This window comes from Stegastes partitus, unplaced genomic scaffold (genome assembly GCF_000690725.1).
Source record: "Stegastes partitus isolate 25-593 unplaced genomic scaffold, Stegastes_partitus-1.0.2 Scaffold397, whole genome shotgun sequence".
Classification (NCBI taxonomy): domain Eukaryota; kingdom Metazoa; phylum Chordata; class Actinopteri; family Pomacentridae; genus Stegastes; species Stegastes partitus.
In genome coordinates, this window is record NW_007578128.1 from 320,981 (window position 1) to 335,256 (window position 14,276).

The 14,276-nt window shown below is 39.9% G+C and overlaps 1 protein-coding gene across 2 annotated transcripts in view; it reads left to right on the forward strand.

Moving 5' to 3' along the window:
• prkx (protein kinase X-linked) overlaps window positions 1-7,814 on the forward strand; it is a 60,689-nt gene extending 52,875 nt beyond the window's left edge. For both annotated transcript variants that reach the window (XM_008285333.1, XM_008285332.1), the window contains 2 exons: window positions 2,948-3,025; window positions 3,146-7,814. In XM_008285333.1, coding sequence (XP_008283555.1) covers window positions 2,948-3,025; window positions 3,146-3,271 — 204 coding nt within the window. In that variant the 3' untranslated portion in view covers window positions 3,272-7,814. The remainder of the gene's footprint in view (window positions 1-2,947; window positions 3,026-3,145) is intronic.
• Window positions 7,815-14,276: the final 6,462 nt, after the last annotated feature.

Below are 14,276 nucleotides of genomic sequence, written 5' to 3' on the forward strand. Positions count from 1 at the left end.
CCAAGGACAACAACAAAACCATAGTAACACTAGCATACATCCAGGGGATAACAGAACCGATACAGCGCATCATGAAAAAACACGACATCAGCACTGCAATAAAACCACACACAAAACTACGTCAACTGCTGGTACACCCCAAGGACAAGATCGAGGGAGAACAAAAGTGCAATGTCATATACGAAATTCCATGCAAGTCCTGCAATAACACATACATCGGGGAGACAGGCAGACCATTTTACACCAGGAAGAAAGAACACCAGAAGGAATGTGAAAAGGAAACAGCCACACGACTCACAAGCGCACAAAAAGAAACAGCACTACAAGAACAAATCACCTATATCGGACCACTGTAAAACAAACATTCACATCATTGACTGGGACGGGGCAAGCATAATCGGGATTGAACAGGACAGACACAAACGATGGATCAGAGAGGCAATTGATATCAGAAAGCGCGCTGAGAGGACCAAGAACAGGGACGAAGGGAGCTTCTTGCTTTCGCACGCTTGGGACTCCCTGCTCCAGAAAAAGTAACCGGCGGGGGAGTGTGGCACGCCTGGCGGGGCGGTCAGGTCTGTTGGGTTCGCCATAACACACAATTTCGGTGTGGGCGTGGCTTGCCCAGCAGATCTGGCGGCTCTGCTGGGCGTGCCACAGGTGCCGACTGTCAAAATCTGCCGGCTGACACGTCACCCGCTGTCAGTGTCATCTCTGAAGAAGGCGAGCGTTGTCACCGAAACTGTCAGGTAATAAGAATCACACTCTACATGTCTGAATAGTAAACCAAGCACTGCTCATCCATCCATCCTCCATACACCGCTTAATCCTCACTTGGGTCGTGGGGGGCTGGAGCCTATCCCAGCTGACTTAGGGCGAAGGCAGGGGACACCCTGGACAGGTCAACAGTCTATCACAGGGCTACACTTAGAGGCAGACAACCAAGCACACTCACATTCACACCTACGGACAATTTAGAATCACCAACTGTGTGGGAGGAAGCCGGAGAACCCGGAGAGAACCCACGCTGCAGGGGGAGAACGTGCAAACTCCACGCAGAAAGATCCCGGTGCCCCCACCGGGACGCGAACGGGCGACCTTCTTGCTGCGAGGCTACAGTGCTACCAACTGCGCCACCTTGCAGCCCCAAGCACTGCTCATCTCCTACCAAATACCATTCTAATTGTGAAGCACGGTGGTGGCAGCATCATTGACATAGGGATGTTTTTTAGTGACAGGGACAGGGAGAGAGAGCAAAAGATCCATCATGAAAACCTGTTCGGGAGTGTTCCTGACCTCACACTGGTTGAAGGTTCCTTTTCTAACAGGAGAATGGCCTGACTTGATCCCAATTGGGCCCGAAAATGTCTTACAACAACTGGGTCTAAAAGTGTCTAAATACCTGTATCAATGTAATAGTTCAGTTTTTCTTTTCAGAAATTTGCCCAAAAGTTCTGAATGTCCTCTTTTGCATTGTGACTATGGGATAGAGTGCAGACTAATTGGAAAACTCAGATATTTTAAATGATTTTACCAAAAGGCAACATAGCCAAAACAAAAAAGTAAAGGCCCTGAATACTTTCTGAACACACTGCATGTCAGCAACACACACACACAGAGTTCAGATCAGTTAACTTAAATTTCAATTAAGTCCAGGCCACACAGAGCAGCAGCAGGACATCTGATTGGCCAGATGTTGCATATTAGTGGGAGCTGAGTGTTGAATCTGGCCTGTCAGAGCACCTGCTGCTGTACTGGGATTGTTTTTAGGCAATTCATTTTCGAATTCAATTATTATTTAATTTATAGGATCCAAAAAAAAAAAAAAAGAAAAAGGAAATGCCAAGTTTGATCATCTTGTTATTCATTTAACTTACTTGTATTTTTAGTATAATATATTATCATCAATTTATGAAGTGATTACAATTTTAAGCTCTATCAAATCGTACACTATGAAGTCCAGACAAACCACCTATTGTTGTTGTGGGACAGTGTTTATAGTGTCCTGAGATACATTGAGTGTCCACTGAAAGGCAGACTACGGACAGTGTCTCCTCATTGCAGCTTTTACTGTCAATAAACGCCCTGCAGCACACAACTCACACACATGACCTGACTATAAAAACGCTTTTTTCTGGCCATCGCAGTTAATCTTTATATGTTCACCAAACCCTGGCAGGCTGTCAAATCAATTTTAATATCAACTAATGAGTGTCCTGGTTATGAGGCTTACCCAGGTTTTGAACACACTGTAATTAAGGTTGACCTCTTTCTTTCCAGAAATTATTTTTCTTTGTTGCTGCTGCTATTGTTTGTCTGCTAAAAGAAGCCTTTTGTGGGCATTATTCTTTTTATTCTTTCCAGTCATACAATCATTTATTTGAGCTTATGATTGTTGGCTTCTTCAGAATCATTGTCGTCTTGATAGTTTTTGTCTAATTGTGATGCTTTTGTAGACATCTCAAACTGGATCTACACCAGGTCTCTTGCAGGTTCTTACATCTGTGCAAACTAAGCTCTTACATTTTGTTGCTCGACAAGCAACGGCTGCAGGAGAGACAGTTTGATAATCAGCATTTCTTTTCATATTCTCTGTAAACCATATTCCCCAAAGGTCCCATCCAACTTGCACTCAGCTTTGCCTCTTCTGCTGGCTCAGTGCCGAAGCTATACAGGTTTCTCAAAGCCAGAATAAGGGCTTATCAAGGTTTCTCAAATTGGGAAATGCTGTTTTCTTGTGCAAATGTACAAATGAGATACTTTAAAAACTTGACCATACTTGGTAGACTCGGTGTGAACCTACGAAGTCACATTCTGTACCAGAATTCAAACTACAATCAACAGATGATGTCTTGTTCTTTCAATGAAAGAGTTGTGAAATATGAGCCTGTAAAGCTTTTGTTTGTGTTATTTCGTTTAAAGTGTACAGAAATGTTGTTTGTTTCAGAATGGAGCAGACGATGTGAAAAAGCACCGGTGGTTCAAGACAATTGACTGGGACGCAGTTCCTCTGAGGAAGCTGAAGGTATCTCTGTTTTACAAACTGATCTTTTCAGTCTCCCTGTTTCTCTTAGTAACATATCATTTCAGCTTAAGACTGATTGTATGACTTGCATCGTTCTTGTCTGCTGCTCCGTCTCCACAGCCCCCAATTGTTCCTAAAGTTTCTCATGAAGGCGACACTTCCAACTTTGACATCTACCCAGAGGACGACTGGAAGAAAGACCCTCCTGTGCCTCAGAAGGACTTGGAAATCTTCAAGAACTTCTGAACCCTCAGCCTGGCTTATTTATTGATTGATTAGTTGATTGGTGGAATATGCTGAGAATTGACACGACATATTGTAAAGGTACTGTTGCAGGTACTATCATGGAGAAAATGCTTATTTATCAAAGCGGGGGAGTCGCATTTTATCTTTAATAATGACTTCCCTGGAATACAAACTCCAAATGACAGATGCTGTGACATGTATCAAACCACAGAGATGATTTGCTTTTTATATTTTTATTTATCTGACTAAAGTCAAATCGTTGTTGTTTTAATTTCTTTTTTATTTTTAAATCATTGTTTTTTCTCTGAGCCTGCACATATGCAAAAAAAAAAAAAAAAAAAGGAAAAACATCTGGTTCCTTTGAAACCAAATGACTGTTACTTTCTAGTTTTAAAACTGAATAATCAGGTCTTTTTTTATATTGTCATGTTTTATATTTTCTCTCTTTTTAAAATGTTCATGTTGTCATATTTAATGTGACTTCAGACTGGTGCTGTAACTGTCAGCTGGCCAGTAGTCGTTAATGACTTATTATACTGTTTGTAGTCAGACACTTTATTTGAAAACGCGTGACAGGTAGCACTTGTAAAAAGGTGCCTTACGCCACAGTTTGATAGGGATATTGTCTCGCAGTTACATCACTTGAAATCAGCAGTACTAATGGAAGTAGGACTCTCAGTGCATGCGAGGTTGTAAAGAACAGGCTGCTGTCACGTCTCCTACTGTAAAGCTGTCTTCTCTCCCAGCTCTGTTATTTCCCCCTGCAACTCCGCAACAGGTTTATTCACAGCCAAAGTTCTTTGTTATTATCGTGGAGCTCCAGCTGGTCTACAGATGAACAACCGACTTTCCCATCACACCTTCACCCATCATCATCATCAGCATGCTTCTAAAGCCAAGTCACGTGAGGTGAAAGGCAAGTGCGATATTTAACTGAGTCAGTATTCATCCGCATTTTAGTGGGCTTAACTCGATATTTTAGAGCAACATCCACCCTCGAGGTTTCATTTTGCGCCCTGGCCTTCAGCGTTGCCGACGAAGCCGAAAACATCTCATTACCAGGTGTTGCGACAGGAAACAGCAGCAGGTCTAAACAAAGTTGAGTTGTGTCACCGTTGGAGACCAGCGGCTCTACGTGTACACTTAAATCCTCAATCAGTGTCTTCACAGGTGGCATTCGTGTGTGGTAGTTAGTGCAGAGCGACGCAGAATTTCTTTCCGAGCGATATGTTGTCTTGGAGACGTCCACCTGTGTGAGCTCAAGCTGGGCTCAGACTACAGGGGCAGATCTACACCCGATTCACCCCTCATGACCCCACGTTCAGGCGAGATTAGTCAGTAATGTGAGGTGTTTACAGATTCAACCTGAAAAATCCCAAACACCTCACAGAGTCATCGAGGCCGCCTTGATTAATATCAACCGTGTTTGAAGTTTATTGGGCTGGTTATCACTCTACTGCTCAGAGTGAAACATTTCAGCCCTTGAGGATCGCTTTAGCCACAGATATTTAAACTGAATTAAACTCCCATTTTTTCCTCATCCAGACTCATTTAGCTTTTGCCTTTTTCTACATGCAAAGTATTATTAGTGTTTGTTTGTGGCGGCACACTACTTCCCGTCTGCTCCCTTTGACACTATCATCTTAATATCTTGTAGTAGGGTGGCACTAACAAATATTTAACAGTTGAATTATCAATCGATTTATTGAATCTAAATTGCACAATTACTAAATGGCTCGTATCTTGCTATCAGCTTTTAAATTTCGCTTTGAGGTTGTTTTATGCACAAGCTAAATGGCAATAAAAGTAAAGGTACTTATTGTGTACTTTATGTTTATCTGTGCTTATGTGAATCGCAGCGACAACACTGCAATTTTTGATACCCAGCTTTATTTAATCACGTTAAAAAGTTGCGAAAATCACAACAGCACAAAAACAGGCAGTGACATCATCGATTCATGGACAGCTAATTCACTGGAAATAGTCCCTTATTTTTGTCAGCTGCATTGATTATTCATTGCACTCCTGTCTTGCAGTGTGGGATGCGTCGTTATGTTAAAATTTCTTCTTTGAGCGTGATGCAACCAGATTTTAAAATCTTTTTAAAACCTCTGTAGCATGAGCCCAACTTTAGCCAATCAAACATTCTTGAAGAATCAACTGATGACAAAATGAGCATTAATAATTACCACTGTATTGTTTCAGCAACAAGGAAATGATTCGATTTGTAAACTGATCTGTAAATTTGGAAGAACAGGCAGCAAATCGAACGAACATCTGAGTCTGTAGCTTCAGTCCCAACTGAAAATCGCAGCTAACTTTGGAATGAATGAATCCTTCTCATGCAGTGCTGATGTTGGAAATCCTAGTTTAGTTTGACATTTTGATTTCAGCTCACCTCTCATTGACTTCAACCTGAATACAGTCAACTTCTCTCAACAATCCAGAAACCATCACCTGATGTTCACATCCATGTATCTCCATCTAGCTGCCATCATCATCCAACATACTAAATTCTTACTCCTATTTGATTTCATGTTTCTTTCACAGCACAAATTGCTGTAGAACTTAATGGATATGTAATATAGTGACTCATATTCTTTTCTAAGTCTGAAGTACATAACATTAATTATTAAAGCCTTGCGACAAACACATGTGGAGCACATTTTACTGAAAAATAGACTCAAAAACAACACTAAAAGAAAAATATAAAGGGACATTTTAGATTTTACTGGAGATTGTATCAATACAAGAGGAAAAATAGGGTCAATGTTGCACATAATGGCCCTGATGCTATAGTGTTAGTGTGTTAGAAAAATATAATGACCCTAAACTATCACAAAAAGTATTGCCTCATTTCATTTAAAGGTGGTGGATTTAGCAGGGATGTAGTTAGCTTCAGTAAGTTAAAACAATCTCACAACACTGAAGCCTGGACCTCAGCCGTCAGAGCTCCCACTGTAAATACAGCAACCATTACCATCCATCTTTCTTCTAACTGTATAGTCACATTTGTTTCTTCCACTCTCCCCTGTAAACGTGTTATATCACACTGCCTGTCAGCCAGTCGCTGTGCCCATAGTTAGCAAGCTCATGAAACACTATGTCGACGATGCCACCTGCTTCGTTGTGTAAAAGCTGCTCTGGATATGTCTTTTAACAGCGTTCTCCTCTGATAACTTTGCACTTTTATTACAGTGTTCAAATCAATGCAGCAGACCCGGAGCTATCGTTTTTCTTCCATGCATTCTTCTTCCTTGTCAAAAGCTGGCTCCTACATTACCCACAATGCAGCTTCGTCAGCTGCAGTTCAGTCTGGTCCGTCAAAGTTTTTCTCCTAGACAGGAAACTTTGTAAAAAAAAAATAAAAAAAAAAAGAAAGAAAAAAAAGCTATACAATATACAACAGAAAGTGCAGACACCCCTGTGCAAAAATGTCAAATATTTCAAAATTGTATCACCTTGCAGTAATCAGACTACTTCTAAATGGAACAGAGTATATGCTGTGATGTATAAGGGTTAGGGTTAGTTAGTTTCAAAACTGAGAAAGTTCTGGTGTTCACAGCTCATCCTACAAACATTATCATGCTTTTTGAAATGACAGGGTTTTTTTTGTTTTGTTTTTTTGTTTGTTTGTTTTGTTGCATTGACTTTCTGCTTTGGGGCCTGTATTTTTAATATTTGCATTTGATTGTTCATAAAAGGAAATAATTGACTGATCAACCGAGAAAAAACACTGAGAGGTGATGCAACTTTAAATCAACTGACATTTGAATGATATTGCACAGGGGTGGACTCACTTCTGTTGTGTACCACAAGTATGTTTAGACTTGCAGAGATGATAAGCTGATTAATACCAACCACTCTGCTCCTGGAAAATAGTACAATTGTAAGTATCGGCGCCAAATATTTAACTGCGGCAGCTTCAGTTTAAGAACATACTGAGTGCATTGCTTTCAAAACCACACATTAATCAAGCCATTATGACTGATGCAAACATAGTCACTTAGTTTTAAAGGTCATCCACAGTGTACTATATATGGGAATGCACAGAAATTAGTATGTATTACCATCATATTCAGTAGCAGCTGTGTGTGTCCTGGTTATATGTAGCTTTTAAATGTAGGAAAGAAAAAAAAAAAAACGGCAAGCTTCATGATGTCTGTAATATCACAGTCCACACTGTATTTAAAGCTTTTTCTGCTGAGTAGAAGAACGTGCTTTATTGGTGCTCATCCATTTAGAGCAGTTTTTGTACAATGCATGTGTTGTTTTTACTGTCCGGTCCGAACCCACATTGTCTTACCCAGCAATCCGCTTTCTAATTCTCAACCTTTGCCTTGAAAATCTTTTGTTGGAGCAATGATTAATCGTTTTCTACCCAGTACATAGCAATGCCTTTTAATATCCAGTAACTCCCTTTATACCTTTAGTTATGGAACTTTAAGCAATGACATATGTTTGTATGAAGACTGACTCGTCTTTGGAAATGTTTGAAAAAACTGAAAGTGATAAGAAAGAAACATGGTCTTTTTTTCTCTTCTGCTCTTGTCTCGCCTGGTCTTTTGCCGTCGTCCTCACCTCTGTATTGTCGCTCTGAAGGTCAGATGCCCGCCTGTGTAGTCGAGCAAAGCTTTTATATTTACAAAATGGAAATCTGACATTTGGGAAATGAGCCCTTCATTGATGTTTAAGGCTTTTCAAGTTCAGGTTTTTGTGACAGAACGCAGAGCTGCGTCGACATAGAGCGAGGCAGCACAGAGTCAAGTTGGTTCAGATAAGAGTGGATCATATGATGATAAATATTAAATTATTTGCCTCTTATCCATGTCATAGATAAAACTGGTCTGATAATAAATAGTTGCATCTCAATGTATAACACAGCAAAAAAGAAAAAAACAACTACAAACCTGTTTATATTTCTACGCAGGAAACCAATAATCATGCATATTCTCTGACAATTTTGCAAAAAGTAAATTTGATGAAAGTCTCTTGGGGCCTCATCTTACCATAATTTCCTAATAATTTGTGATTTGATCCTTGAAATTGCTTCTAAAGTAAATATTTAACCACCAAATGTTTGCCTGTAGACAAATGAAATGCATTGTGAGTGCACTGGAATCGATTAACTGTAATTCAACCAACTGTCTCTTATTTGTCCTCTAATAAGCCCCAAATGACAGAGTTCTTTCAAGGAAACATCTTGGAAACGTCAAAATTTCACACACACAGTCACTGTTTCTGCAAATGCATGTGTTTGTTTGTGGGAAGAAACTCACTCCAACTAGTCATTGTGTACAACTGGCTTACAGCGTATGCAATGTATGATCAGTGGCGCCAAAACTAAACTGTACGCTCAGCATGTGACATATTGTAATTGTACCAAGTTGTTACGGCATACAGCTTGCATACTGTTTGCAAAATTGGTCTTCATTTGGAGTCGTCTTTTGGGTTCACCTGACAAATGTAAGTCCAAAAATATTTGTCTTTTGAGCTCCTAAATGCTCCACAATTCTTTGGCTGTCTGCTGCTGCTGCAGGTGGCGCAATCATTTCAGTTTTCACAGCTTTTTTACTAATAAGAGCTGCAGTAAGGTTGATCAAAGGGGAATGTTTGGACCACAAAAGGCAAAATGATGAGTGAAACAAGGCTTAAAAAGCCCCATAAAACTGAGGAGAATTCTCTGTGGACTGATTACCAAGGACACCTTTCATATTACAGAGCTTTCCACATAAAGACAACCAGATCTGAAAAAGTTTTCGACCTGACCCCATCAGAATCAGCTTTTCTTTTCTTTTCTTTTTTTTCAATAACTTTAATATATTTTTATAGAAACCATGGAAAATGTGACCTTTATACTAGGAATATTTTCAGAGTTACAGGTCTTTGAAGTATGTAGAGTTGAGTGTAAATATTGAGCTTTTTCATTATTTTTTCCAGCATTTCTGAGCTGTCATACCTTCATAAGTAGGAGGCCCATTTGTTGTGGCACGTTTTAATACAGCTTCAAGTTTTCATTCGTGTCTAGAAACTTTGCACACCTGGGCAGCCTTTTTTTTTCCAGCAGATCCTCTCCATCAGATTGGATGAAAAACATCTGTGAAGTGCCATCCTTAGGGCTCTAAACATATGTTCTATCTGGTTTGGGCTTCAGCTGAGTCACTCAAGGTCAGTCACAGACTTGTTCTGAAGTTGCTCCTTTGGGTCATGCTGAAAAGTGATGATGCTGCCACTGCCATGCATCATGCATTGATGGTGTTTGCCAGATACAGTGCTTGAAGTTCTTCCCAAAGGGGTTATATTTGTGTCTCATCAGACCTAAGAATGTTTTTCCTAATGCTGTCAAAGTCTTTTGAATACTGTTTGAAAAACTCTCAGTCTTATATCTATTTAAGTAGCATTAAGAAGCATTTGCCATCATAACCTACTATTTTTTCCAGCATTTCTGAACCGTCATAACTTGATAGGTACAGGCAGTAGAAACATGAATTTTTCAGCACTCGGTGGTTGAGCACTGGTTCAAAAAATCCAAACAAATGGATTTTACTTTCACTCCTGGTGTTGTAATCTAAAGCCAAAATCTCATTTGTGTACAGTTGTGTTTTTTGAGCATCAATCAACTGCACTAATTTAATGTCTATGATGCAAAATAACAGCAACAAGCATTGGTAACCAGAATGTGTTGTCTGTTTTATACTAGTTTACTGGAGAAAACTTTAAAAAGTGCATTTTGGGTCAACTTTAAAGGATCCTTTAACCATGTAGGGTATGTGTTTGGTCACAATAGCTTCTAAAATGTGCCATACTTATCTACATTTTGATACCAAGCTCATCTTTTTGCCACGATTCCTTCTGGGTCAAAACAATTTTCTAAAATGGTCAGTCTTTTTATCCATCACTGTAAGCTGTTATATTCTATACATAATTGATCCGCATGTGGTAGAGCAGGAAATCATGACTAACTGTGACTTCTTCTGACTGTATCTTCCTACTTATTCCTCAGAGGTTGAATTACTGACATTACGGCTGATTCCCTGAAGTACTGCAGTTCTTGTCTCGACCATGTGAGGCTGCCAAAGTGTGACGCTGCCCCGTCCTAACTCTCAGATGGTTGACATTAAGAGCTCTTGGTGATAATTAGGCTTTGTGACAGAAGCAAGGTGTTGGTGGTTCTTCTCTGGTTAACCGCTTCATGAGGAAACCCCTGATGTGGCATTTTCCAGTCGCTGCCACATGTTTTCCCAATGGTGGTGCCGCTGTATTCATCTGTATCTCTTTAAACCTAATCGTGGTTCAGGGTTTGTCGTACGGATTAAGGTCCCTGAGCTTTAATTTCCTCTCTGTATCTCTGAAATCCAAAGGTAGGAGCAGTGTTAATGTGCTGAATGCTGTGTTTCATGGAGGGTTATTATGTTTACAGTGGAAAAATGAGTCATGTTTTGTCTGGAGTCCCTGCTAGTCTCGCTCTAAGTGATGACAGTCAGGACCGTGGAGCTGCAAAGCCCTAATAGTCAGCTAATGAATACCCTATGAAGTGCTTTCAAGTTGAATTTGGTGGAGTGGCAGCAGACCCCATGAGACTGCTGTTTAATGCTTCCCAGAAGCCTTGGTGACAAAAAAAAAAGCTCAGTCAGGAGGTAACAGAAACTGCAAGTGTGCACTATCAGTTACAAAAACCTGCATATGCTAAATTTGCAGGATGCACTCCAAATAATTATTTAACTCCTCTATTTTGTGATTATATCAATACAACATACTGTTAGTATTATGCATGCAGATGTAATATTTTCTCCTCTAGTAAATTTTTCCTTGGAACAATCCAAAAGAAGAAGATAATCTGTCACAATGAATTGGTTTCAATTTGGAGTTTTGTGGTAATGCAGTTCATCTCTATTTGATCAATCTGAACTTTCAAATCAAAGCAGACAAGCTGATTTTCATACAAAAATGTGCTGAAGAGGTGGATGCTTGGAAGGTAGAGAACTACATTCAAATGACCACTGCATACGCACAATAGGATCCAAAAGTCTGAGACCACAGTGAAAATGTGTCACAACTGCAGATAAATCTGGACATAGAAAGCTTTAAGATTTGATTTGATTGATAAGAAGTTCAGTCATGCAAAATGAAGAAGCAATATTTCTAGATCAGCAAACTAAACTGCCAATGACCTGTTAACTCATTTGCACAAAGCTCAGATTTACTTGAGTTGCAGCCTTCAACAGAAGCAGCATTCAGACAACTCTCAGCTGGATTTGATCCTCTCAGAGGCGTGTTCAGCTAAATCAACCTGCAGCCAGGTGTTATATATATATATATATATACATATATATGGTGGCTGGGTGTGCCTCAGGTTTCCAGCAGGACATTGCTCACTCAGCAGCATTGTGATAGAAGGAAACATGGAACCAGAACTAAGCGTCAGAAGTCAAATGCAATTCTGAGCAAACGGTTGCTTTCTCAAAGTCACGTCATTGCTCGACTACAGGTTTCTGTGGAAACTGGATCAGTTGGATCCTACGTACAATCAAGCAGACCAAAAGTGAGAACACCGTGAGAAGATCAATACATCCAGCTTTGTTCACAAACAGATAGAGAAGAGAATGTGTGTGTAGAATCCCAGTCATCCAGATGATAGTCATCAAAGTGGAGGGGAATTGGGATTCTTTTTTCTTTTCTTTGTTTTGGCTCTTTTGTTAATTCAAGAACCAGTTGCCTTATAGTGAAGCTCTTACGATAAAGGGAGAAATTCCATAACACATACAATTTATTTCTTTTATTTACATTTACATTTGATGATGGGAGAAAGTCCTATTTACAGATGAATCCCAGCTAGATTAGTGACAGTAACAGAAAGGTGGATATAAACTGGACTATTAAATATTTTTCACCTTCACAATGGAAGGAATGACACATCATCTGAACTGTTTCATTCTTCATGGTGAAACTTCAAAAAGACACTCCATTTCCTACAGCTCTGTAGAGATTTTAATTCTCTTTTAGTTCTTTGTTTTGATGAACGTGCTATCAAGTCTCAGTGTCAGACTTTGTAAGGTGATGTGAATGATCGTGTCATTAGCTCTTTCAGCCGCTCCCTTTAAAAGATTTTTGTTAATGCAGCATCAAAGACATTAGATGTGTCTTTGTTTTCTCGGTAAGCCTAAAAGTCCATGATATACAAATACAGAACAAAGCAGCATTGGTACATTTTGCAGAGTTTTGAGGTTTAATAGCATTCTATTTACACCGAATCCAAACCAGTCAGCTTGCAGAGAGCACATCAACCAGACAACAACTGAAAGTTTTATTGTAGATATTCATTTTATTAGCTGTGTTGCTCTAATCTGCCATCACCCATATTGACATTATCTTTCTGAGAATTTCTACAAATATGTTGTAGTTTTTTTCTGGCAGATCTTCTCAAACTCTGTCAGATCGGATGAAAAGCATCTGTGAAGTGCCATTTTCATGTCTCTCCACAGATGTTCAGATTGTTCAAGTTTGGAGTTTCGCTAAGTCACTCAAGGTCAGTCAGAGACATTTCCTAAAGTTCCTCCAAAACTGTCCTGGCTTTCGGTTATTGTCATGCTAAAGAGTGATGATGCTGCCACCGCCATGCTTCAGTGCAGTGATGGTGTTTGTCAGATACAGTGCTTGAAGTTCTGTCCAAAAGAGTTTTGTCTCATCAGACCGAAGGATGTTTTTCCTCATGCTGTCAGAGTCTTATTGTTTGACAGACTCCCAGCAGGCTCTTATGTGCCTTTTGTTCCAGAGTAGCTTTAATTAAGTCTCTCTGCTATAAAGGCCTGAATGACTCATGTAGTTAATTAATGGCCTTATAATGTCAGTTTAATATCCGTTTAAAGAGTAATAACATTAGGTAGCATTAGCCAAGATAAGCTACTGGGCATATTAGACAAAATATGACTACAGCAACAAAGCCCCTGAGTGGACTGATCTAGTGCATCTCATTTTTTATGAATAGGTTATTTTTTCTTTCAAAAGTGATATAACTGCACACTGACTTGGCTGTAGCCCAGCAAAATGCTTCCTTTAGCTGCAATACAGTGCTAAAAGTCAGCCTGTGTTTTTTGGTTCAGATCTAATCACCTCCAGCCTGAAAGAGCAACAACATAATAATTAAAGTCCATTTGAATTTTCTGCAAAAGCAATATCCATTACGGATGAGGTTCCGTCAAACAAAATGAACTCTTCTTGAACTCTGCATGTAAATGGGAGCTGCGAATGCTGCAGACATAATTAGTGCTGTTCTAATGAGGCCACAGGCTAGAGACAAATGGAGGCGACCCCACTAGCAACTGTTCCTTTGGCTCAGTGACTCGCTCTGGCCAGAGAAGTAATATCCTTTACAGGGCCACGAAGCTCAGTTTGGACTGTTCTCTTTTTAGTAAAACACTTTGATTTTGTCATTGTTGGAATCTTCTGAAATAGTAATGATGTTATTTGACATTCTTGGACCGTGTCTCTTGTCTGGATTTAAGCCTCCACTTGTGTGGCATTTGACTGGTGTTGGATTTCAAAAGTGAAGGCGGACTCTAGTGGGGCTGCAAGCAAGTTTTTTCCCCTCTTGCTGCGATTGCCACTCGAGATTGCATTTGTGAGTGTAGCAGGTCAGGCTAGTTTTTCTGTCTTCCAGCACATACGTTCTACTCTACCAGACTGATGCCCATGGCTCTAAAAGTCAAGAGGTTGCACAGACAGACTCTGGTAGCATGGAGAAAAACTACTGAGGTCGAGGTCTTGTGAGATGTTCCCCATCATTGTTCAAATCTACCAAAAGTGGCCAAGAAAGCACAGTCACTGAACCGGTGACAGGGTCAACCAAGACTCATTGATGCACAAAAGGACTGAAAGCTTTAATGTTGGTTATCGTAGAAAGGTGCAGGAGCACTCTGTATGGAGCTTCACACATGGACAAAATTGTTAGTACCCCTCGGTTAATGAAAGAAAAATCCACAATGGTCACAAAAATAACTTGAATCTG